General features: G+C 50.6%; 3 protein-coding genes across 3 annotated transcripts; 2 read left to right on the top strand and 1 right to left on the bottom strand.

Annotated features, from left to right (window-relative positions):
- Window positions 1-6,923: 6,923 nt before the first annotated feature.
- Window positions 6,924-12,842, top strand: LOC139706836 (interferon-induced transmembrane protein 3-like). Its single transcript, XM_071615877.1, has 3 exons — window positions 6,924-7,228; window positions 7,698-9,902; window positions 10,527-12,842. Exons 1-2 carry the CDS (start codon window positions 7,061-7,063, stop codon window positions 7,836-7,838), a joined length of 309 nt encoding a protein of 102 aa, XP_071471978.1. The 5' UTR covers window positions 6,924-7,060; the 3' UTR covers window positions 7,839-9,902; window positions 10,527-12,842.
- A 3,015-nt stretch (window positions 12,843-15,857) lies between these two features.
- LOC139706834 (interferon-induced transmembrane protein 1-like) lies at window positions 15,858-17,029 on the top strand. The gene is made up of 2 exons (XM_071615875.1): window positions 15,858-16,230; window positions 16,704-17,029. Exons 1-2 carry the CDS (start codon window positions 15,982-15,984, stop codon window positions 16,893-16,895), a joined length of 441 nt encoding a protein of 146 aa, XP_071471976.1. The 5' UTR covers window positions 15,858-15,981; the 3' UTR covers window positions 16,896-17,029.
- A 2,898-nt stretch (window positions 17,030-19,927) lies between these two features.
- LOC139706835 (interferon-induced transmembrane protein 1-like) lies at window positions 19,928-21,058 on the bottom strand. The gene is made up of 2 exons (XM_071615876.1): window positions 20,731-21,058; window positions 19,928-20,254 (listed from the first exon to the last, which is right to left on the bottom strand). Exons 1-2 carry the CDS (start codon window positions 20,914-20,916, stop codon window positions 20,063-20,065), a joined length of 378 nt encoding a protein of 125 aa, XP_071471977.1. The 5' UTR covers window positions 20,917-21,058; the 3' UTR covers window positions 19,928-20,062.
- Between the last annotated feature and the right edge of the window lie 2,709 nt (window positions 21,059-23,767).

Here is a 23,767-nt window from a genome sequence, read left to right as displayed (position 1 = left end):
GCCCTCCTGCACCCTGATTTCCCCATCTTCCTGTGGGTGTGTGTGAAGCCACAAGAGGAAAGGCTGAAATTCCAGGAAGCCCTGGCCAGTGGGGCACCACCCTCTCCAGGAACTGGCTGTGAGGTGGTCCCAGACCCCCAGCTCCGACACTCCCTCCAACGCCAAGGCCTTTGGAGACCTGACCAGGGTTGGGAAGAGAGGCAGGCCTGCACAGGTCCATGGCTCTTGATAGACCCAACCTGATCTTTTCTTAAAATTGGGTATCTCCCCACAAAACCATAAAAAGATAATTTTGGCTTTACTATAAATTACTGCAAACTCTGAACCTGCTTGGAATGCCTGCCCATGCCTTGAACTCACCCCTGCCTGGCTCTCTGACCAGATAGCAGCCCTCTCTGAAACTTAGTGACACCTCATAAATATTGGCCTTCCCTGGCCAGACAACGACCCTCTCTGAGGCTCTAATGGTCCTCATAAATTCTGATGTTGGGGCCAGCAAAAATGTAAACTACCATTAGTGTGATGCTCGTCAGAGTTCTGTTATCTGTAACCCCCCTTTGTGTAACTTTCTGGGCTATAAAGCTGGGCTGCATGAAAGCTGCAGTGCTGTCTTGTTCCCGCGGTATTTGTTGGGAGAGGCAGCCCAGCTGGTTGAAATAATAAGCTTGCTTTAATTTGATTTTAATTGGAGTCAGTGGTCTTTTCTTGCGTCCTGGTCTAACATTTTGGAGTTCCCCGGCGAGATGACCCTGCCCGACCAGACCACAAGACCAGACTGCTGGAAATTCTAAAGCCGGCCTTCGCTCCAGGGCTCCAGGCTGGAGAGCCACTCTAGGGGGTGCGCACCTTGAGACATTCCAAGGCCTTGGAGTGAGCCTCAATCCCAGGAGCACTGCAGTGAACTGCCGCCCTAAAACTATCAGCAAGCACCTGGTGGAGGAGGCCTCCATAGGTAAGTGGCGCCTTTATAACATCTGGTATTTGGTTAAGGGAGATCTCTTCTGAAGACAGAGAGGTGGCCTGGCGAGGCTCACATATACTCCTGTCCGGACAGTAATGAGATATCATTCTGTCCTCTGTTCTGTTCTGTAGGGAATTCCTCTGGAAGGGTAGAGAGGGGCTGATGGGCATATACGCACTCCTATCCCCGGAGCTTTAGCAAGACGTTGCATTGCTCCTCTGTTTTCTGTTTCCACACTGGGTTTCTGTTTTCTTGTGTTTTGTTCTGTGTTCTATATGTTTTTTGTTTGTTTGTTTTTGTGCGTTTTGTTGTGTGATTTCTGTGGTAAAAACTTAAGGATATTGGACATGAAAATGGGTAATAAAGCAAGTAAGCCTGACACCCCTTTGAACTGTGTTTTAAGGAACTGCGATAAAACTTTACCCCCCTTTGTTAAGCAGGTTGAGAGAAGCCCCTAGTTGGCTCCCTGGAGCACACCCACTGCAGAGGGCAATGCCTGCTGGGGACCTAAGAACTGAATATCTCCCAGATTAACAAATGAAACACCTTTAAAACCCCTGTCCCTCCAGATGAAGAGAGTCACAACTTTTGGGGCAGAGTCCCCTGTGTTTCTCCTTTGTTAGCAAAGCAATAAACCTCCCTTTTTCTTTTTCTGAAAACCCTGTCCTCATTATTAAATTGGCACTAATTGGCTTCAAGGTCAGGAACCAAACTTTCAGTTACAAATTTTGATACCACCACCATCCCCCAGAACTTTTTTTTTTTTAATAATTTTTTATTTATTTTTATTGTTTAATTTTTGGCGGACACAACATCTTTGTGTGTATGTGGTGCTGAGGATCAAACCCGGGCCGCACGCATACCAGGCGAGCGCGCTACCGCTTGAGCCACATCCCCAGCCCCCCCCCCCCAGAACTTTTTTAGAGCTGACTACTAAAATGTTAGGAGATGGAGCGCGCCTGGGGTGGAACCGAACCAGAGGAGCTAATCCTGTAAGTAAAAGGAGGGACTGAGGGACTCCCAGCAGCTGCCCAAGCCCTGTTGCTTCAGGGAATTCCCACCTTCCTTCCTTGCACTGTAAGGATTATGCCACCTCTGTCTTCTTAAAAAAAAAAAAGAGAAAAAGAAAAAGGGGACACTTAATGCAGTAAAGTCGCCACAGAGACCCTTGATTTTACATTTCAGGTTGCCCCTCTGTGAAAACATCTGGTCCCCTTGTGGAGACATCTATGGTGCCACTGGTGTAGGAGATTTTTCTCTTATCTTCTCTGTTTTAAAGGTTTCTGTCTGTCAGCCATAGTCTGGAGCTCCTTTCTGTCTGTCTGTCCTGTGTCTTTGTTTCTGGCCCTTTAAGACATGGGCAATAGTGTGTTGATATTATAGATTGTTTCTTGGGAATGATCTTTGCTGAATGTGTGTCTAAAAGATGATGTTTTATTGTAACAATCTGGTATCTGAATGGGTTTTTGAAGCATTGCACAATCTTGCAGTTAAGAGTTGGGTTTAGGTAATTGTTTAGTTTATGATTTCAGATAATTCATGCCAGAGAACTTAAATACTTAGGATGGAAAACTAAAGAACTCTACTTCCAAGTTGGTAAGTAACTCCCAATCATTCAGTTTTTTTCACCAATTTTGAATTGGGTAGCCTGGGAAGATGTCACTGTGGGTACCAGTGCATTAATTTGGACAAGGATAGTAAATCATAATATGGTATCTGTTGACAAAACAAGATGTAAAGATATAGAATTTTGTGAATTGTATCTTAATCTTGTATCATAATTTTCAACATCTGAACCTGAAAATTATGACTTATGGTTAAAATGCCTTAGGCCTGAGGTGTCTGCTCAGAATGGCAGTTTTTCCTGCTCCTTCAGACCTCAGCCAGGACTTAGGTTGAAATGCAAATGAAAGAAGCCTGCAAGCTCAGTAGGAGACTGATCTGAGACCTAAAAAAAAGTAAATTGTGTGGTATTTACTAATTACTGGCCAGTCATTTTTTCTAGGACTCTTGTTTTTTCCTTAGATTCTGTATTTTTTTGAGCTCATGATTTTGATCCTACAGACCTAGGTTAATGTTTTTCTGATCAGTTCTGCCTTTGACCAACTGTGGAGTTTCTGAAACATTGCAATGGAGATTTCACCTGCGAAAAGCTACTAAGGCCTTTACTATTGTTATGCGTGCACACTTTTGTTATGTGTTGTATGTCTATATGTACATATGTCCATATATCATATATATGATATACAAATTAACATATATAAGGAGTGCTCATAAAAACGAATTTTAAAAAGTGGATCCAAAGATCTTTAATTCATGTGATTTAAATGGTTCAATTTAAATTGGATAAACAGATAAAAATAAATGTCTTTAAATTTAAGCTTACAAGTTTTCCTAGGTGTTTAAAAAAAAAAACTCATAAAATATTAATGTCTATACAATGTCTAATATGCCTTGGTTCTAGGACTTTTCCTTCAACAACAACAAAAAATAATGGCTAGCACTGTTCAATATACTTGTCTAATATTTTGGTAAAATAAGTAAAGTAAATTTGATATGGGATTATTCATTCATGAGTACTTTTGTTAGATATCTGATTGATTTACTAAGGTCTGTATAAGTTTGTTTTTACAATCAGTCATGTGTTAAAGAGACAAAAATTTCTTAAAACATAAGTTTACCCATAACATTGTGTTGATTAAGTTTTATTTTTTTATAGTGCAAGCAACCATAAAAATTAAACAACTGGTTAAATAAGAACTGTTATTTTAGAGCATTGTACTGTCATTTTTTTAAAAGCTAAACTTGGTTAATATAAAAACACCAATGTAATTGTGATGCTATTAATGTGCTCATATCTTCCAGGTATACAAGTCTGTAAGATAGAAACTTTAAGAGAGCATTATATCAAGCTGGTGTTCTGAAGTTGTATGGTAAAAAATATATTGGGGATTTATTTACCTGTTATCAATAAGATATGTAAAGTTTTATGTTACTTTTTACATTGGGGAACAATTTAAATGTATTTTTAAGCTAACGAGAGCCTAATCTATGTAAAGGTTAAAAACTTTCAGCCTTTCTTTAATTCATGTTTTAAATGTGATATCATATGGTGTTAGCTAATGTTCATGTGACCTCAAACAATTTATGTAAACTTTGTAAAATGATATTTAAAAAGCAAAGATCAGCTTTAGAACTAGAACACTTAAGATTTATGAAGAGCCCTGCCTTACCTGAGAATAAGCTCTGTGTCCCATCTTACAACATGTGAGAATGACTACGAAAGCAGTAGGCCAGATTTTAGTTCATTTAAAGTTATGTTCAAAAGTTGTTTTTTTTTTTCTGTCAAGATTACTAGGATCTTAAACAGGGGATATAAAGTATAACTCAGCCAAAAATTCAGGATAGCTATTACACGAACTAAGTGTTTTTACTCTTGTCAATTTTATTTTGTAATTTCCTTATAAGTGATCTAAAGGTTCCCTGTTAGTGTTTTGTAGAAGTGTTGCTTTAAGAACACAGCCTTGGTTAATTTAAGATAATAAGCCATCACCTACAAGACAGATAGGATTATACAGACCCCAATTAATAAAAAAGGTAAATAATTGTAAAGTTATAGACATTAAAGCTCAATACTTTTAATTTAAGGCTGATAAGGTGAATTTGCTAAATGTTTAAGATCAAGACTTAAAGATTAAAGTTATATTAAAAGGGCCAAGAAAACCAATATTTGGCTCTTGCCCTCAGAGTCAGTCTGAATCCAGGGAACAGGGGACTTCTCTAAAGAGCTTTACAACTCTAGGCCACATAACCTCCCGATCAGGGAGATTAATGAGACCACTGGAGAACAGAAAGCCAATCAGTGCATTCGCTATGAAGAGGAGGGTCATTGGAGAAGGGAGACATCCCTGATGCTTCCAAGGGAAGCCACATGGTCAAGCAAGACCTGGACCCATCCTAGCGCAAATGGCACTAGTGGAACTGAGAAGCTGCTCTAAAGCCCCAGGATTCCCATGGAAACTCGGCTGACTGTTAACAATAGATAGAAACAAAAGTCAGTTTGACTGCTTCATCTTAAACACTTAGCAAAGATAGTTAAAACCAAAACACAGCCATTCCTGGGCATTTTAAATAATAATGATAATGATAATAATAACAATAATAATAATAATAATAATAATAATAATAATAATAATAATAATTTAAGGTATATACTTTATGTTAGCCCCCCAAAATAAGAAAGACTGGAGGCTACAAAGAAGGATTCTCAGACAGAAATGCCTGATAACTATAAAAAGAGACTATCAAGAGGAGCTGCCAGAGACAGAAGTTTTTAGTTTAAGGCCTACAGATATTCCTAACCTACACAGGTAGGCTTGATGTTTGCTAGTATGATTATCCAGCCCTAAGTAACAGAATTAAAGGTTTCTCTATTAGACACTGAGGTCATACTAGTAAAAGGATTTTGCAAGATCAGATGACATTAAATTATTAAACTGTATCTTATGGGGAGGGACATCTGTAACCCTAAAAGTTAAATGTTGTGTTTATATTCCTGATAACTGGGGATGTTAAAGCCTGGCGAGGGAACTTCTATACAGTGACATGTTCCAGCTGCTGCAACATTTATTCAGTACTCATGGTTTTTGTTTCTCTCATAGAAGCACCCATCCCCAGATGACTTTACAACCTGTTCTTCCCCAACCAGACTTCAAACCAAACTGACTTCTAAAAGGCAACTCATGTCCCTCACACTGTGCCCCCTCACGTCACCATCTCTCAGCTCAGAAGAAGCCAAAATGAGTGATGCCCTTCTTACAACAATGGAGCCAAAAATAAGTAGACTATCAATATAAGTAATTAATTAAGTCAGGTAAAATCAGGGAGACCCGTTTTGGGTGAGTTCTAAAAAGTTGGAGACTGTTGCCTGAGGGATTAAAATTCCCTCAGTGCTCTTCCCCTACCCTATCAAAGATTTGAAAGGGACACATAAGAAAAGGGGGGAATGATAGACCCAACCTGATCTTTTCTTAAAATTGGGCATCTCGCCACAAAACCATAAAAAGATAATTTTGGCTTTACTATAAATTACTGCAAATTCTGAACCTGCTTGGAATGCCTGCCCATGCCTTGAACTCACCCCTGCCTGGCTCTCTGACCAGATAGCAGCCCTCTCTGAAACTTAGAGACACCTCATAAATATTGGCCTTCCCTGGCCAGACAACGACCCTCTCTGAGGCTCTAATGGTCCTCATAAATTCTGATGTTGGGGCCAGCAAAACATGTAAACTACCATTAGTGTGATGCTCGTCAGAGTTCTGTTATCTGTAACCCCCCTTTGTGTAACTTTCTGGGCTATAAAGCTGGGCTGCAGGAAAGCTGGGGTGCTGTCTTGTTCCCGCCATTTTTGGAGGGAGAGGCAGCCCAACTGGTCGAAATAATATGCTTTAACAAATAAAATGCTTTAATTTGATTTTAATTGGAGTCAGTGGTCTTTTCTTGCATCCTGGTCTAACAGCTCTGTGCTGGGGCCAGCTGGCAAATGCGCTGATCCTCCAGGAGGTGCCTCTCATCCACTGAGCTCCAGAGCCTGTGCCCTGGCCTGGAAGGCACCTGGGCCCAGGACAGTGAGTGTGGGCTTTGGGGACACCCTCAGGGACCTGGGAGAACAGGGGTAGTGGACTCCTGCTGCTGTTGGCCTGGACTGTGGAGACCTGCAGGCCAGGGAAGAGCACCTGGGTCACCCACAGCCTTAACACAGAGGGGTCAGCTGAGCAGGCTCTGATTGGGGTCCTGGGCAAGAAGTACTGTCCCCACCCCCAACTCGGGCCTCTCCAGACACCTGGACATAGTGAAATCATCGCTTACTAATTTCTTTCCCCATCTTCTTTCCTCAGACAATTAACTAATGTACAAACACAAGGAAGCAGAACCTCTGAGAAAGCAGAACTTTAGGGTCCATGGGAGGAGGCTGCTGAGAAGGGGCCAGACCTACCAGGACCCTCCCCTAGCATCTGGGCCCCACTCCACAAAAGGGCTTCTGTGGGCCATAAGAATTGCACTTCCCAGACTCCGACCTCAGCAATATCAGACTTCTCAATGCAGAACAAGGTGCACCAGGAGCCAGGCTTGTCTCCCGTGATGTCCACTGAGATCTCTATTAGCAGGGAGGACATCACACCTGACTATGTCACCTGGTCCCTGTTCAACACGCTCTTCATGAACTTCTGCTGCCTGGGCTTCTTAGCCTTCGCCTACTCTGTGAAGGTGTGTGTGCTGTGGGGGGGCTGGGCAGTGGGAGGGGCGGGGGGGAAAGTGCATGGGAGGCTGACACTCCACCTGCATCTGTGTGGGTCTGTGTGTGCTGGGGGAGCTGCTGTGGATCACCCCCTATGGCTGGTGTGCATTGACCCTGTGTGCCTTCCACTTTCTGGGTAAGTGTGGGGGGCATTAGGGGATCTCCCAGGGCAGACACAGGAGGGAGCAGCCTGGGAATCTGGGGTCACTCTTGTCCCCATCCCCAACCCAGAGGACTTCTCCCTATGCCCAATGGCAGAAATACCCGCTGCACACTGCAGAGTGTGGCACCCCAGGCTGTCTCCCAAGCTGGGGTGAGCAGCCAGCACTGGGGCCTGCTGCACAGTCTGAGTGTGTGAGGGACAAGAGCAGAGAGGACCCTGGGGGCCTGGGCCTAGCACCTGCCTCTCCCCTGACCCTCTGCATCTGGTCTCCCCAGTCTAGGGACAGGAAGATGGTGGGTGACATAACTGGGGCCCAGGCCTTCGCCTCCACTGCCAAGTGCCTGAACGTCACTGCCATGGTCTTCACCATCATCCTGATCATCATCTTCATGTTTGTGTACTTAATATTACTGTAAGGGTTAAGTGCTGAAATGGTTAAAACAAAATGTGTGAGTCTACATCATGTACAACCAGAGAATGAAAAGTTGTGCTCCATTTTTGTGCAATGAAATGAAATGAATTCTGCTGCCATGTATGACTAATTAAAAAAAAGAGTTAAGGCAGGGGTGAGGGGTGGAGCTTCATGCGGAGGGTGCCAGACTATGCAGGCAGCCCTGGGTTCAATCCCCAGCACCAAAACAAACAACTAACATTTGAAAGAGTTTCCTGTATTTGAGGCAAGATCAAGTTTCCCTTCTCGCCATGTCCAACCCTCCCTAGCTGGCCGTGTACCCTGGGCTGAGGCTCTGCCCCTGCACCCCTCGCTTTCTGAAGCATTGACACGCACCCATCTGTCCACCGTGGGATTCAATAAAGTGCATTGTACGTGGGTGTGCTGTGATCTCGCCTGGGGAGGGGTCTGCTGGCAGTCCCAGCCTGGTGCACCATCTAAACCCCTCTCCCTCTGCTGTCGCATGCATGTCCCAGGTTCTGCAAGTTCCTGACTTCTTGCTGTGGGTGCTCAGTGCCAGGTGGCATCTGGCTTTCCCTGTATTTGGTGGCTGCAGGCAGATTGACGAGGTCTAAACTTCCCAGGGCTCCAGGTGCCCAGGAAGGGTGCAGAGGATGGGACCCAGGAGTCTACAGCCCAGAGATGGGGGGCAGTAGCCCAGGTCCTTGGCCTTCAGGGGAGAACAAACCTCTGCCCAGTCACACCTGAGACCTGGGTTTGTGTCAGGGCCTTGAATGGTGGTGGCCTTGGGGTATCCCTGGGCTAACCTTGCCCTGGACCCCCTTGCAGTGGGAGCTGGGTGGCCTGCTGCTTCTTCCCCTGCACCCCGGGACCAAGCTGGGCCTCAGCCCCTCCCACCCCCTTCCGTGCTCAGCAGCCTGCAGACCAGGGGACACCAACAGGGCCACGTGACTGGACCTGAGGGGCCCAGTATGTAGCAAGGCGACGTCTCTAGCCTCTGTATCCCTCTTTCCCTCAGTGGGGGGCCCATCTCCCAGCTTCTGCCTCATTTGGGGCGACCAGCACTTCAAGTCTCCTGGGACCCTGGGAGGGGACTGTACCCTCTCCCTGTGGTACAGGGGTCCATCCTTTGTCACAGGATGGGAAAGTCTCAGCTGCTTCAGGAAGGCCAGGTGCCCCACTCTCCAAGGCCAGGGATGGGAAGCCCTGGAGGGCCTCTGTCCAGCTTGCCGGCTGCTGGGGTGTGCTCGCAGCAGGCAGGAGGCCCAGGAAGACAGCAGTCTTCCTCACCGTGCTCCTTGGCAGGCAGAGAGCTCTTAGAATGTTCCCAAAGACTGGGTCCCTCTTGGGAAACAGGCCAGCGAAGGAGGTCACTGCCCAGTCCCCACCAGCCAAGGAGCAAGGGTGGGAGGTAGGACCCAGGGCCATGCTCCCCCGGGGTCAGACCCTGAGCCTTCACTCAACTTCAGATGCAGCCCCGTGACTAGGGAGGGCAGAGTCCCCAGGACAAAAGACTCGGCCATACATGCGATGGCTGTGGACTATTACTCTTACGCCCAAGTCCTTCCCCACAGATCATGTGGACATCACTTGGGCAATGGACTCAAGGACAGGGGACTCCAGACGTGCTGGGCACCAGTGGACACACAGGAGCAGGTGAGGGTCTCGACACCCAGAGTGTCGACATGGCTCCTTGTCCATGTGGCACCAAGGGCTCAGCAGTGTCCAAATCTAAAGTCCACTCACAATGGGCCCCAGGCCATGGACTGTCCCAGCAGGCACTTTCCATTCCCCAAATGTGTGACTGGAACAGGAGCAATGGAGGTTGGCAGAAGCCACACTGCATCCACCAACCAGCAGACCTGGTCACTGGGGCAGGAGTCGGCCGAGTGTGGTCAGCCAGGAGGAAGGGCCCTGGTGAGAGTACCTGCCTATGGTGGAGCCAGGCACAGAGCCTCCTGGGTCCAGGCACTGGCCGTCTGTCCTCCGCTCCTTCAGGAGGTCCTGCAGGGGAGAAGGCTCTGGCGGAGGAGCGTGGACTGCTGCCGACCCGTCACAGGGAGCCCAGGTGAAGCAGGGTGCCAGGTGGGGCGGTCTCGGGTTTGGGTGCGTGGTAGCTGGACATCGTGGGCTTTTCTATTCGGTCTCTAATGATGGATATTGGCCGCTGATGAACCCAGCCTAATTCCATCTTAAGATTGGGAGCCATCTTGTCACAAGGTCATGAAAAGTTCATTTCTGTTTTACTTTACAACACTAAGATATTTATTTGGCCTGACCATACTGTGATGTTTAAACTTGTTTGGAATTCCCACCCGTGCTCTGAACTCAACCAGGCCTGGCTCTCCTTGACCAGATAACAATCCTCCCTAAAACCTCAGCGGCTCCTTATAAATTCTGATGTTGGAATCTGAGTTAATTCCCTACCTTGAAATTTAAGCCATGTAGAATCATTAACCTGTTATCTACTCTTGTGTTAGGCTTGCCAGAACCCTGTTAGCTGTAAGTTCCGAAGACACCCCACTTTTTAAATTTTTGAGCTATAAAAACCTTCCTGTGCTTAGACCAGATGCTGTCCTCTGGCCTGGTCTCTGGGTGAGGCAGTCACTGATCAGCTCTCTTGTGTACACAATATAAGGTTGCTTTAATTTGGCTTAGGATTGGAGTTGGTGGACTTTTCTTTGTGTGACAGGTTCAACAGTCACTAGGAACCATGTGGCAGAACTGGCTACCACCAGCAGGACCACGTCAGAACTCGCAGGCCAGAGCACCCAGTGGGCCAGCAACACTGCAGGTATTTTGGGGGGGAGTGGAGTAGGATGGAGCAGGAGGCTGGTCCTGATTCCTGTATCCTGCACTGCTTCCCAGCGCGGGTCCCTCTGCTCACCCCTGGGGCAGCAGAGGCTGCATTTGGGACCAGATGATGGAGAGAGCAGAGCTCAGCCTCCTCTTGATGGGGCAGCTCCTGTGAGGGGCAGGTGCATAGGGTAGGGGCCTCTCTCTAGCCCAGTCAGGGCAGCTTGAGGACCCTGGCAGGGCAGCCTCCCCATGGGCAGAGCTGGATGCAGGCCCTGGGCAGCCTGTGTGTGAGGGGAGACAGGGTCCACGTTACCTGGAGCCCCAGACATGGCAAAGTGCTAGCAGCTCACCACGGCCAACAGGAGAAGGAGGTGGATGGGGCCCCAGGTCCTGAGGAGGGCTGCCTGGAAGTGGCCATAGAGTGTGGGATTCAGGAGACGTTTCATTCTCAGAAATAACTTCCCTGGGCCAGACTGGGTGAGCGCCCAGAGTAGGGATGCTGACCTCAGCAATGTCATGGGCCCAGGGTGCACACAGCCACTGTGGGGACTGAACCTGAGACGGATTCAAGGAGAGGGCACTGGGTGAGCTGCCAATCAAACGGGGACCTAGTGGGTGCAGTCCTATCACTACTCTCCTCTGTGCCCTTGGGGTCATTCTGCACCTCACCTCTTGCCCCAGGCCCCCCGGGAGGCTGAGCTGCTGCCACCTCTTTCAACTTCATCCTTAGGGACAGCCCAGGGGCAGCCTGGACAGGGCCTGGCTGTCAGGGTTTCCCCTCAGAGAGGCGAACGCTGTCAGGGTTCAAGCCAGAAGCGGCACACAGGGGCCTAGGCCACAACTCGGCCCCTCAGGGGCAGGCAGCAGGAACACCTGACCCTTCAGGCTGACCTGGAGCTGTAGCCCTGACCACAGATGGACCTCACCATCCCTGAGCAGGGGCACTGGGCTCATCCTGCATGACCAAGGTCACCCAGTGGCCAGCTCCACACCTGAGATGCATACAAGGGAATGTGGCTCTGTGCTGGGAAGCAGCTGGCAAATGCACTGAGCCCCTCTGCCCCAGCCACATGCCCTGGCATGGAAGGCACCCAGGGCAGGAGGCACGGCAGGGCTCGAGTCTCCCCAGACTCACCTTCATCAGAGGCTTCAGCACAGGAGGCCCAGGACAGTGATGCAGGTCTGGTGGAGATGGGATCCTTGTTCCCCACAGTCAAAGACTGAACACCAGACAAGAGACAAGGCAAGCAGAGCAAGCAAGTTTCATCTAAGAAAGTGATGGAGACAGACTTCTCTGAATGAAGCAAGAACAAGGGCAGGTAGTTAGTGTAGAGAGATGATGGGTTCAGGTCGCGAAGGTTGAAGCAGATTAGAAGGGAATGGAGATCTACTGCCTTCAGGACACATGCCCCTCCCCCTCACCTGTGGCCACAGTCACCTGCCTCTCAGGAAGTTTCCTCCCTGCAGGAAACTGTTAGTGATATTCCCTGGTGGCTCCCTTCATGCTTTTCTGGACAGACAATGGAAAATGGGCAGAGGTACCCCTAGATTTCCCCCTTCCTGCCTTTTTGCCACAGGGCTGGATAGGAGGAGAGGGCCCTGGGGCTATAGCTCAGCTGATAGAGTGCCTACCTCCCATGCACAAGGCCCTGGGTTCCATCCCCAGCACCACACACACAAAAAAGTAATAAAATAAAAAGTAAATAAATAAATAAATAAAACAAAAAAGAGGGGGCATGAGGAGTAAGAAATGACCTCTGAATGCCCTTCTGTAAGATCAGGCAAGGTGGGCAGCAACCAAAGGAGGCAGATTTTAAAAGGCTGCTGAAGGAGGCTTTATTGAGATATCACTCCCGGGAGGAACTGGGTCAGACCCACAGAGTGAACAGGAGAAGGGTCTGAGGAGAAACCGCGTAGAAGCTTGACCGGACTGGACTTTTATGGGGCTTAGGCAGGAAGGGAAGGGCTTGGGACAGGAAAAGGTGTTTTTAGAGTCTCTTGTCCCGCTGGAGTTGGTGTGTGGGGGGGAGCTGGCTGAACTTCAGGATTGGCCAGGGGGTCCTGCTGATTGACAGGCGTTTCTGCCAACACCTGACTGAAGTTTCTTTCCCGCACGGGCTGCTTTGTTCTAAGTCACCACCACCGACCTGACGTCTCCCTGGGGAGAGGTCTGTCTCTTCTATCCTTTAAATAAAACTTCCTTTCTACATTTGCCTTGTTATGCTTGAATTCGGGACCCCCAAAAGACCACCAGAGATCGATGTAAACAGCAAAGAGGTGTTTATTGCGAGCTAGCTTGGTCCTCCGCGCGCACACACAGCAACTGGTGACGCTGAGAGGCCCCGAGCCCAGGGTTTGCATCAGTTTTATACATTCTTTGGAGAGGGCAGGGACTTCACATACATCATAGCATCTCTTAGCAAATCATCACACACTGCGGGAAAATCAAATAACAACTCTAAAACACGATTAACACATTCACTGGTCGGAACAAGTTGGGTAGGGGTGATTGGTTACTACAAGAGGGGGATTCATTTGAACTGATTGGTTTAAGCCAAGAGGGGTGTTCGTGCTGATCTACATGGTTTCCCAACATGTTATCAACCGCCATAAACTACTGGGAGGGTCATCTGGCATCCCAGGAATTGCCCTGTCTCATGCTGATTGGTGGCTGCTAGGGGGTTGCTAAGGGTCCCCACCTAGGCTGACTGAGTCATGGACACCTGGCACAGCAGGTCTCTCCTGTCATTTGTAGATAAACCACTTAGCAGGGTGGGAATGTGCCTAGGAGTGCTCTGTGGGTCTTTCTGAAGCCAGATTTAAAATTAGGTAGTCAGTGTAGTTAGGTAAATCGGGTCTAATATCGAGTAAGATCTAAAATGATTCCGGAAACGCAGGACAACTCATGGAATGTTAATGAAGTCCCGGAAAGGCCCTAGGCCAAAGTCCACCCCAAAGAAATGTTAATGGAACCCTGGAAACAGCCTCCAACAGATTGGGAGATAGCCCATCCCAAAGAAGTGTTAATGAAGTCCTTCCTGCCCAGATTACCTGTGTCCCAACCCTTCCTCCCATTCCATCACCAAAACTATAAAAAGGGGAGACAACCGCACTTCCACGGATTCCACCTCTTGGGTCCCCTTCTTCCTCTGGGAGAAGTCTTTTCTGCTGTCCTTTAATAAACTTCTAATTTCCACTCTGACCTTGCCTCGGCGTGCTTCTCTGGTGTTATTTTTCAACATCGGGGAAGCAAGGACTCATCACCGGCCAACAGCGGTAACATTTCCAAGGACAAAGGTGATGTCCCTTCCTTGGACAGGCTTTGCTCTGAGGCAGAGGCTGGTTTTTCAGCCTCCGTGTTTCTTGGGTGTTCAATCTTCCAATCTGGGAAATAGCTTTGATTCTCATCACTAGTATAACAAAGAGAAGGTGACTCAGAGCTGGGTCTCCGTGGGAGGGGGTGGACCTGACGTAACTTTCTTATAGGCCTCATGAAACTGGAGTTTTGAGATGAGACTAATTCCTCTTGGTTCTTTTCTGCGACATTCTGAAGAATAACATACTATCATGGAGGAAAGTAAACACAGCAGGACTTGTTTAAATGAGAAGAGATAAACATTTTAGTGTACCAGCTCAGGAGCTTATACATTGTTCTGGGCAGAGCATGGAGCAAAATGTAAAACAGGCATTGAAGGAAGCAACCTATATGCCCTTTAATAGATGAATGGAGAGAAACTGTGATACATAGACAAATGGAATATTACTCAGCATTAAAAGAGAACAAAATTATGGCGTTTGCAGGTAAATGGATGGAGTTGGAGAATATCATCCTAAGCAAAGTAAGCCAATTCCACCAAACCAAAGGCAAATGTTCACTCTGATTAGTGGATGCTGACCAATAATGGGTGTGTGTGTGTGTTTGGGTGGGGGGGAATGGAGGAACTATGATTGGGCAAAGGGGAATGAGGGAAAGGGGGGGAATGGGGGTAGGAAAGATGGTGGAATGAGATGATTGTCATTACCCAAGGTACACGTAGGAAGTATGATTGCACATGTGGTGCAACTCTACTTCCTGTATGAAAGGAAAGTGACCACAACACTCGGAGCAACCAAAAGATCTTTATTGCAGCAGTGCAACAAAGAGAAAGGAAAGAAGGAAAGAGAGAGAGAGAAAAGAGAAGAGATGAACAGGGAGAGAGCAAGAGCGAGACAGAGAGCGCGCGTAAGAAAGATAAAGAGCAAGAGAGAGAGAGCAAGAGAGAGGGGGACCTGGCAGGAGGGAGTTTTTATAGCCCAAATCTAATGGGGCCTCTGGGTCTGCAAGCTGCCTTGTTGGCCCAAGGGGGGGTTGAGTGTTCAGCCTTAAGCAGGGTTGAATGTTCAGACTTGAGGCAAACAGGTGATAGAGGACCAGATAGAGGGTGTTTGAGTGCGTGGGCTATCTTGCAGCCAACATCTGTTCAGCCTGCCCTGCACCCAACACTGTACAACCAGAGAAATGAAAAGTCAGTGTTCCATTTGTGTACAATGAATTGAAGTGCAGTCTGCTTTGGTGTATAACTAATTAGAACAACAACAGCAACAAAGTATCAAGGCTACCCTGCTCCTTTCCACCTGGGTTCACCCCTACATCCCCTATTTCATCTCTGGATGCTGCTGTTCCCACAAGAGATCCACGGGGTCTTTTACATTTGAAATAGGCCTTGAAGGTGCTCATTAACATGTCTACCGATTAGCCTCCAGGTGTGTTTCCAGAGTTTGAATAAGACTGACCCTGCAAATTCTCATCCACTGAGAATGCCCCTCTTTATTAATCCTTGTGGTGCCGGCGAGAATGAGCCTGGAGGTACCAACTTTTAGCTCTAGGATAATGAGTCCCCACCCTCTCCACCCCCAGCATTCAACACTGGCTGACTGACCTTTACTTCTGTGTCAACAGTGCAGTGTGGGCTCTCGGGAAGCCCTTAGGGAGCTGGGAGTAGAGGGACCCTATGGGACTGGCCCAGCCCTCAATGTGGACCTGAGCTCCTGCTGCTGTTGACCAGACTGTGGAGTCTCCCAGGCCTGGGAAAAGACCCCAGGACCCCCACAGCCCGAACAGGAGGGATCAGCTGAGAGGTACTGATTTGGGTTCCTGGACAGAAAGCACCGCCCACCTGGTCCTTCCTCCCACTCTGCCCTAGAGAAATTTGATCCTCAGGATTTAGTTCCACCCCTCAACATTCTGCAAATCACCAGCTCACAACAGCCAGGAAAACGAAACTTCTGAGAAACCGAAAGTACTCGGGAAAGGGTGGGCCAGACAGCAACCCTCCAGCCACTCTGCAGCTGGGCCCCTTGTGAGCAGCATGAACCAGACTCCGCACACCGTCTTGATGTACCCCAATACTGGGCGCCCCACACACTATGAAAAGCTCCAGGAGGAACATGAGGTAGCCGTGCTGGGGGCACCCCAGGGCTCAGCTCCCATGACAACCACCGTGATCAACATGCCCAGAGACATCTCTGTGCCCGACCATGTGGTCTGGTCCCTGTTCAACACGCTCTTCATGAACTTCTGCTGCCTGGGCTTCATAGCCTTCGCCTACTCCGTGAAGGTGTGTGTGCTGTGGGGGGGGCTGGGCAGTGGGAGGGGCGGGGGGGGAGTGCATGGGAGGCTGACACTCCACCTGCACCTGGGGTGTGTGGGTCTGTGTGTGCTGGGGATCTGCTGTGGATCACCCCCTATGGCTGGTGTCCATTGACCCTGTGTGCCCTCCTCTTTCTGGGTAAGTGTGGGGGGCATTAGGGGATCTCCCAGGGCAGGCACAGGAGGGAGCAGCCTGGGAATCTGGGGTCACTCTTGTCCCCATCCCCAACCCAGAGGACTTCTCCCTATGCCCAATGGCAGAAATACCCGCTGCACACTGCAGAGTGTGGCACCCCAGGCTGTCTCCCAAGCTGGGGTGAGCAGCCAGCACTGGGGCCTGCTGCACAGTCTGAGTGTGTGAGGGACAAGAGCAGAGAGGACCCTGGGGGCCTGGGCCTAGCACCTGCCTCTCCCCTGACCCTCTGCATCTGGTCTCCCCAGTCTAGGGACAGGAAGATGGTGGGTGACATAACTGGGGCCCAGGCCTTCGCCTCCACTGCCAAGTGCCTGAACATCTGGGCCCTGATCTTCAACATCATCCTGACCATCGGCGCCATCGTGATTCTCATCATCTTCTCGGCAGCGATTGTCCAGGCTATTTCACAGATGAAAAACCATCCTGGGGGCTTCTAGTCTTGCCATGTCCTGACCCCCTAGCTGGCCCTGCACCCTGGGCTGAGGCCCTGCCCCTGCACTCCACGCTTTCTGAAGCATTTACATGCACCCATCTGTCCACCGTGGGATTCAATAAAGTGCATTGTACTCGGGTGTGCTGTGATCTCGCCTAGGGAGGGGTCTGCTGGCAGTCACAGTCTGGTGCAGGATCTGAACCCCTCTCCCTCTGCTGTCTGGCCTCCTGCTGTGGGCAGCAGCTGACCAGGATCCTGGGTGTGGCTCTCTACAACCTCTGAGCCCTGACCAAGGGAGCACTGTGTGCTGAGTCCCCTTGCCCTCTATCACCTCTTTGGGTTCTGGGGTGGATGTGTGTAGCCCTGGCCTTGTTGGATGGATGGGGGCTCCTGTGTCTCTAGAGAGTGGTGACAGAGAGAGACCCTGCCAGGGCCTCCTGACCCAGCCACGTCTGGCTCCATCCCGGCTGCTGCTTCCTCCTGTCCACTGGGCACTATCCATTCTCCTGTTTCATGGGGAGCAGCCAGTGGCTGGCAGAGGGGCAGAGACCTCAGTTGTGGGCTCACTGCAGAAGGAAGTGTCAAACCTGGTGACCTCTCAGGGATGTTGGGGCAGACTCTGAGAGCTCCAGTCCAACTGCCTGAACCCCTACTGTGCTGGCTCAGGAATATGTCTCTGCAAGATGGGGACCCAGGGCCCTGGGTGTGAGTTCTAGCTCTAGTTCTAGAGTTGCCCACACACTGTGGAGCTGGGCCTTCCTCCCACGTGGCTCCACAGGGTCCTGCCAGGGCCTGGGAGGACAGTTCCTTCTGCTCAGAACCTTGGAGCAGTGACCCTTCAAGCTGAAGCCTGTCTGTTCTGTCCTGAGGGTCACCTGCAGATCCACCTGCCAAGTTCCTAGGCCCCCCGGCCTGTGCCCACCAGTGCCCCAGATCTGGAGTCTCTCAAGCGAATCGCTGTACTTGTGCCTGGTCCGCAGACAGAGTGCTCTCGCTGTCCCTGGGTGCCAGGTGTTGGAGCCAGAGGAGCCTGAGAGGGTCACCTGGGTGGATGGAAGCTCCTGAGCAGAGAGCACCTTCTGCAGGCTGAAGCCCAGCGGCGCCCCCTGCCTGCCACGGGCACAACCCGCAGGGATGAATAAAGATGGACTGGCAAGACCCAGAACGTTTCCCAGCCCAGATTTGGGGTGGGGTCCCCATAGGAGGGCAGAGGGGAAGACCCAGCTGGTCTTGGACTGAGGGTGGTCTGGCCGCGCGTGGGTGCGCACTCCTCAGGTCCCTGTAGGCAGCCGGCACTGCAAGGCCCACAGTGAACTTGGAAGTGTCCTCCTCCGCGGGGCAGAGTGAGTAGCCAGCTAAGAAGACTTTCCCTGGAGGGAACTTGTCCAGGGCTGTTCATGCGGAGAAGGGAATGTGCTCCCGCCAGGAGCAGTGGCTGATAGGCCGGCCCAAAGAAGGTCAGCAGGGTCCACTGGGCGTGGCGTGTTCTGGGGGTGCCTGGGCATGGGCAGGACTGATGAGGTCTAGGCCTCTTTGCCTTGCGGAGGGGCTATGGAGTGGGGAAACGGCCCTAGGACTCGCAGGCGGGTGGGTGCAGAATTGCTGGTCACCCTGGGGTGAGGGCCATGGGGGCATCCTCGCTGGGAGCGGTACACACAAGATTTGCCCACGCTGGCGTATGTCTCAGCCCCAATCCTGAAAATCAAACGGGGCACCGTCTGACCTCACAGGGAGGCACAGGTGGACCGTGCGTGGTGGTAAGCTGAGTCACCGCTAGAAGGGGTCTTCGCGCAGTCTTATCGGCGGAAGTCCCAACCCAGGCAGCTCTTCTGGCCAGAGTCCAGGTGGGAGGAAAAGACGGGGGCCTCACACATGGACAGAGGTGCTGCCACCCCGAGCACATACCAAGCCCTGGAGCCTGCAGAAGAGCCGCGGGCCCCTTCCTAGTCAGAGCCAGCCCTGGTCTCCCCCGCCAGCACACCGCACTCCCAGAACCCAACTTGCCGTCCCCAGGGATTTTGGGGTGCATTTCAAACCCACTTGGGCGGTTTAGGCAGCAAAGAGCTGCAGGACGTGTCTCAGTCCCACGACACCGCGTGGATTTGAGCGACGGGGCTAGGGTGACTCAGTACAATGACCTCCAGGGACTCGCAAGGATACCCTGGGGGGACACGCGGAGAAGTCATCACCCCCACCCTGGGGCTCCCGGAGACTTGCAAGGGGTGGTCGCCAGAGCGGAGGCGGAGATCGGAGGCTGTGTCCACGTGCATGAGGAGGGTCACTCGCGCCGGCGGGCGGAAGAGCCAGGGACTGGGTTTGGCGAGCGAGGGGTGCGCGGAAGGACCACCGCCTCAGTCTCCGTCACTTGACCGCGGTGCTGAGGTCGGCGGCGGCAGGGACCGGTCCTGGGCGAGCTGCTGGGGTAGCATCTCGTGTTCCTGTGCACCAGAGTCCCCTTGGTCTGCGTCCCTGGGTCCCCTGGAGTAGGAGTGCTGCTGAGGGACTGGAGGGCTCAGGCCCAGCCTGTCTGGGCTGTGCAGTCGCAGCCAAGAGCTCTGGGCCTCTTTGGGCGGCCGATCAGCCAGTGCTCTTAGGGGAGGCAGGCCCTCCAGCTCCCACGTCAGCCGTCTCCAGGGCAAGGTCAGCCCAGGGGTGCCCCTAAGGTCACCACCACTCAAGGCCAGACACAAAACTAAACTCAAACCCAGGTCTCAGGTGTGACTGGGCAGAGTTTTGTTTTCTCCTGAAGGCCAGAGACCCTGAGCTACTGTCCCACCTCTGGGCTGTGTGGGCTCCCTGATTTCTGTTCCTAGGGCCTTCCTGGAGGCCTGGGGCCACAGGAAGTTCAGTCTCCTTCTGCCTGCAGCCACCAAATACGGGGAAAGCCAGAGGCCACCTGGCACTGAGCACCCACAGCAAGAAGTCAGGAACTTGCAGAACGTGGGACACGCATGCGACAGCAGAGGGAGAGGGGTTCAGATCCTGCGCCAGGCTGGGACTGCCAGCAGACCCCTCCCCAGGCGAGATCACAGCACACCCGAGTACAGTGCACTTTATTGAATCCCACGGTGGACAGATGGGTGCGTGTCAATATTTCAGAAAGCGTGGAGTGCAGGGGCAGAGCCTCAGCCCAGGGTGCAGGGCCAGCTAGGGGGTCAGGACATGGCAAGACTAGAAGCCCCCAGGATGGTTTTTCATCTGTGAAATAGCCTGGACAATCGCTGCCGAGAAGATGATGAGAATCACGATGGCGCCGATGGTCAGGATGATGTTGAAGATCAGGGCCCAGATGTTCAGGCACTTGGCAGTGGAGGCAAAGGCCTGGGCCCCCGTTATGTCACCCACCATCTTCCTGTCCCTAGACTGGGGAGACCAGATGCAGAGGGTCAGGGGAGAGGCAGGTGCTAGGCCCAGGCCCCCAGGGTCCTCTCTGCTCTTGTCCCTCACACACTCAGACTGTGCAGCAGGCCCCAGTGCTGGCTGCTCACCCCAGCTTGGGAGACAGCCTGGGGTGCCACACTCTGCAGTGTGCAGCGGGTATTTCTGCCATTGGGCATAGGGAGAAGTCCTCTGGGTTGGGGATGGGGACAAGAGTGACCCCAGATTCCCAGGCTGCTCCCTCCTGTGCCTGCCCTGGGAGATCCCCTAATGCCCCCCACACTTACCCAGAAAGAGGAGGGCACACAGGGTCAATGGACACCAGCCATAGGGGGTGATCCACAGCAGCTCCCCCAGCACACACAGACCCACACACCCCAGGTGCAGGTGGAGTATCAGCCTCCCATGCACTTCCCCCCCCCGCCCCTCCCACTGCCCAGCCCCCCCCACAGCACACACACCTTCACGGAGTAGGCGAAGGCTATGAAGCCCAGGCAGCAGAAGTTCATGAAGAGCGTGTTGAACAGGGACCAGACCACATGGTCGGGCACAGAGATGTCTCTGGGCATGTTGATCACGGTGGTCGTCTTGGGGGCAGAGGTATGGCCACCTCCCATCACAGATACTTCATACTCCTCCTTGTGCATCTCCTGGCTTTGTGCAACAGAAATCCTGGGAAGAAGGCTTGGACAGTGAGGCTGGTGGTGGGAAGAAGAGATGATGGTGGCACTGGAAGTGGTGAGGGCCACCCGTGCCCAACAGTTTCTTTTTCTCAGAACTTTCTATTTCCTGGTGTTTTTGATTTGGTGACTTTCCATGCAGAAGGGGGAGAACACAACCCTGGGTTTCAAGTTACGACTGGGACTGGCTGCAGAGGGGGGGCACTTCCTGCACAGCCTTCTGCCTGCCCCCAGCTGGTCCCGCAGGCAGGCCCTACCTGAGGATAGAGCGTGTGGAGAAGGCTCCCCTGGTTTCAACCCCTGTGAGGCCAAGTGCACATGAAAACCACAGTGCTGGACTTTGTGAGGGATGATGACTTTTTCATTTTTATATGACTTAGGTAATTCATAGTTTATATGAATTAATTATTAGAGTCATGAGTTCTTAATTTTAATTAAAGGTAATAGTTGAGTGAAGAACAAGAATATAATAGTGTTTAACCTCAAGTTCTGGGAAGTCATGCTCATATCAAATAAACGAGACAGGCTAGTCCCTCCTCACATTCTACATGTGGTAGGGAGCTCTCAGGGTAGCATCCTGTGCAGGCCAGGCCAGGAGTACACACCGACACCGAGGACCCATCTCCAGGCACTTAGACTGTGAACTCTCCAGGACCCTCAAAAATATTTAGCACGTGGGACACATTCCACACGCTCTCTCCTAAAACCCAGGTTAGTTATATGCTTACTCCCTCGTGCAGCTGTGTGCAGAGTCCCTGGGCGCTCTGCCTCACCCACAGCAGCAGCACCTCAGTCCCTCAGTCGGAAGCGAGGCAGGAGCAGATGTTGCTCATTTACATCAGAACATGAGAACAGGGGTTAGTGAGGGTCAGTGAGTGTCAAACTGGTCCCTAGGCTGCTGGCAGAAAATAAAATAAAACTTCTAGAAAGTTCCCTGTCACATTCACAAAGGTGGTGTTACCAAAAGCTCTGTTGTTGAGCCACGATGCAAAGAAATGACCACTGACTCCAATTTTAAATCAAATTAAAGCAAGCTTATATTGTGTACACAGACAGAGGTGGTCAGCAGCTGTCTCACCCAAAGCTGGGCTAAAGAACAGCACCCCAGCTCTCCAGGAAAAAAGGTTTTATAGCACAAAAAGTTACAAAGGGGGAGTGTCTTGGGAACTTAGAGCTAACAGGATTCTGGCAAGCGTCATACAAAGGCAGATAGCAGGTTAATGATCTACATGGCTTAACATTTCAGAGTAGAAAATAAATTGAGATTCCAACATCAGTATTTATGAGGTGCTGCTCGGGTTTTAGGGAGGGTTGTTATCTGGTCAAGGAGAGCCAGGCCTGGGTGAGTTTAGATCACAGACAAGGATTCCAAACAAGATTAGCTCTCAGAATATGGTCAGGCCAAATAAATATCTTAGTAAAACAGAAATGAACTTTTCGTGACTTTTTGATGAGATGGCTCCCAATCTTAGGATAGAATGAGGTTGGGTTCATCACTTGTCCCTAATGCCACTTCACGCCAATTTAATAATGAGGACATGTTTTGAGAAAAAGGAAAAAGAAGGTTTATGGCTTTGCTAGCAAAGGAAAAGTAGAGGGGACTCCTGTTCCAGAGGCAGTGATTTCTCCCTGTGAAGAGAAAATAGGGGGCTTTTAAAGATGCTCTTCAAGGGCTGCATTCCAGGTGTGCCCTTGTAGGGGGTCCCAGGGCATCCTGATAATGTGTTAGGGTTCACTTGTTAATTTGGGAAATATTCACTTAGATCCTCTGGCAGACATCTCCTTCCTGTGGTGGGTGTGTTCAAGGATAATTAATTACAGGGAAGAGAAGATAACCCTGTCTCCCTAATCTTGTTAGGGAGGGGAGAGGGGAGAAGAGAAAAAAACATCTTTTAAAAAGTAAGCCTTGGAGCAAGGAGGGCTATATTCAAAAGGTGAACCACTGTCACAGTGGCAATAACTGCATGTACAGGGACAGGCTAAGGCTGGGGTCTCTCCACGGTCAGCGCCTGTCTGGCATATTGAGACCCTGGGTTCTATCACCAGCACTGCAGGGGGAAAAAAAAGACTGAAACAGAAAAGATCGACTCTGGCTTCTAACGAATTAAAAATCATCAGATTTGCCTTTACCCTGAGTGTCACCCTGCAGATCTCCACCCCCATCTGGTGTACCCACCTGATGAAGTACCCTTCCAGGCCCAGGATCAGGAAGGTCTTGCTTCCCTGATCCCTTGAGCAGAGGGCCCCAGGCCACGGTTCACCCACCCCCGTGAGCCAGCCAGGGTTATTTTTGCAGACAATAGCTTCTTGGTGAAGAATGTGGAAAGAATACCCCACCCCCCATCAACCAAAGATGGTGTGTGACCTGGGAGGAGGGAAGGAGAGAGACGCCAAAATTTCAATCCTTTGAATAAATCATTTCCAGTGACAAAACAAACCCTGGAAATGAGACAATCATCAATCCCAAAATAGCAGCCCCTGGGAAGACGGATCCCTTCCCAAATAAATTCTCTCCCAGTGACATGAAACTACACATCGATCTTGTTCCCCAAGACAGTACTCTGACCCCTGGAGGACAAGATGACCACTGGACCCTGAACTCTGAATCCTCCATCCCTGCACTGTGAAAACCCTGCTTAATAAAACTGTGCCCACCGAAAACAAGCTCCAGATATCTGCAGCTTGTTGCCCACATCCTGTTAAAGGCTTCACTACGAAGTCATCTCCCAATGTAAACTACAGAAACCCACACCCTTCCTGTCACCAGGGGCCATTTTCTAACCAGAAAGAGTGCCCCTCTGAGGCCTGACTGGCTGCT

This window comes from Marmota flaviventris, chromosome 9 (assembly GCF_047511675.1).
Source record: "Marmota flaviventris isolate mMarFla1 chromosome 9, mMarFla1.hap1, whole genome shotgun sequence".
Taxonomy (NCBI): Eukaryota; Metazoa; Chordata; class Mammalia; order Rodentia; family Sciuridae; genus Marmota; species Marmota flaviventris.
The sequence above is the reverse complement of the archived record's forward strand: the minus strand, read 5'-3'. Positions and strand labels throughout refer to the sequence as shown.

What these genes read in the sequence shown, in the direction of transcription:
- LOC139706836 (XM_071615877.1), top strand. Translation starts at nt 7,061, where the DNA reads ATGCAGAACAAGGTGCACCAGGAGCCAGGCTTGTCTCCCGTGATGTCC. An exon ending in CCTTCGCCTACTCTGTGAAG is followed by an intron (nt 7,229 to 7,697) that starts GTGTGTGTGCTG and finishes TGGTCTCCCCAG; the next exon opens with TCTAGGGACAGGAAGATGGT.
- LOC139706834 (XM_071615875.1), top strand. Translation starts at nt 15,982, where the DNA reads ATGAACCAGACTCCGCACACCGTCTTGATGTACCCCAATACTGGGCGC. An exon ending in CCTTCGCCTACTCCGTGAAG is followed by an intron (nt 16,231 to 16,703) that starts GTGTGTGTGCTG and finishes TGGTCTCCCCAG; the next exon opens with TCTAGGGACAGGAAGATGGT.
- LOC139706835 (XM_071615876.1), bottom strand. Translation starts at nt 20,916, where the DNA reads ATGCACAAGGAGGAGTATGAAGTATCTGTGATGGGAGGTGGCCATACC. An exon ending in CCTTCGCCTACTCCGTGAAG is followed by an intron (nt 20,255 to 20,730) that starts GTGTGTGTGCTG and finishes TGGTCTCCCCAG; the next exon opens with TCTAGGGACAGGAAGATGGT.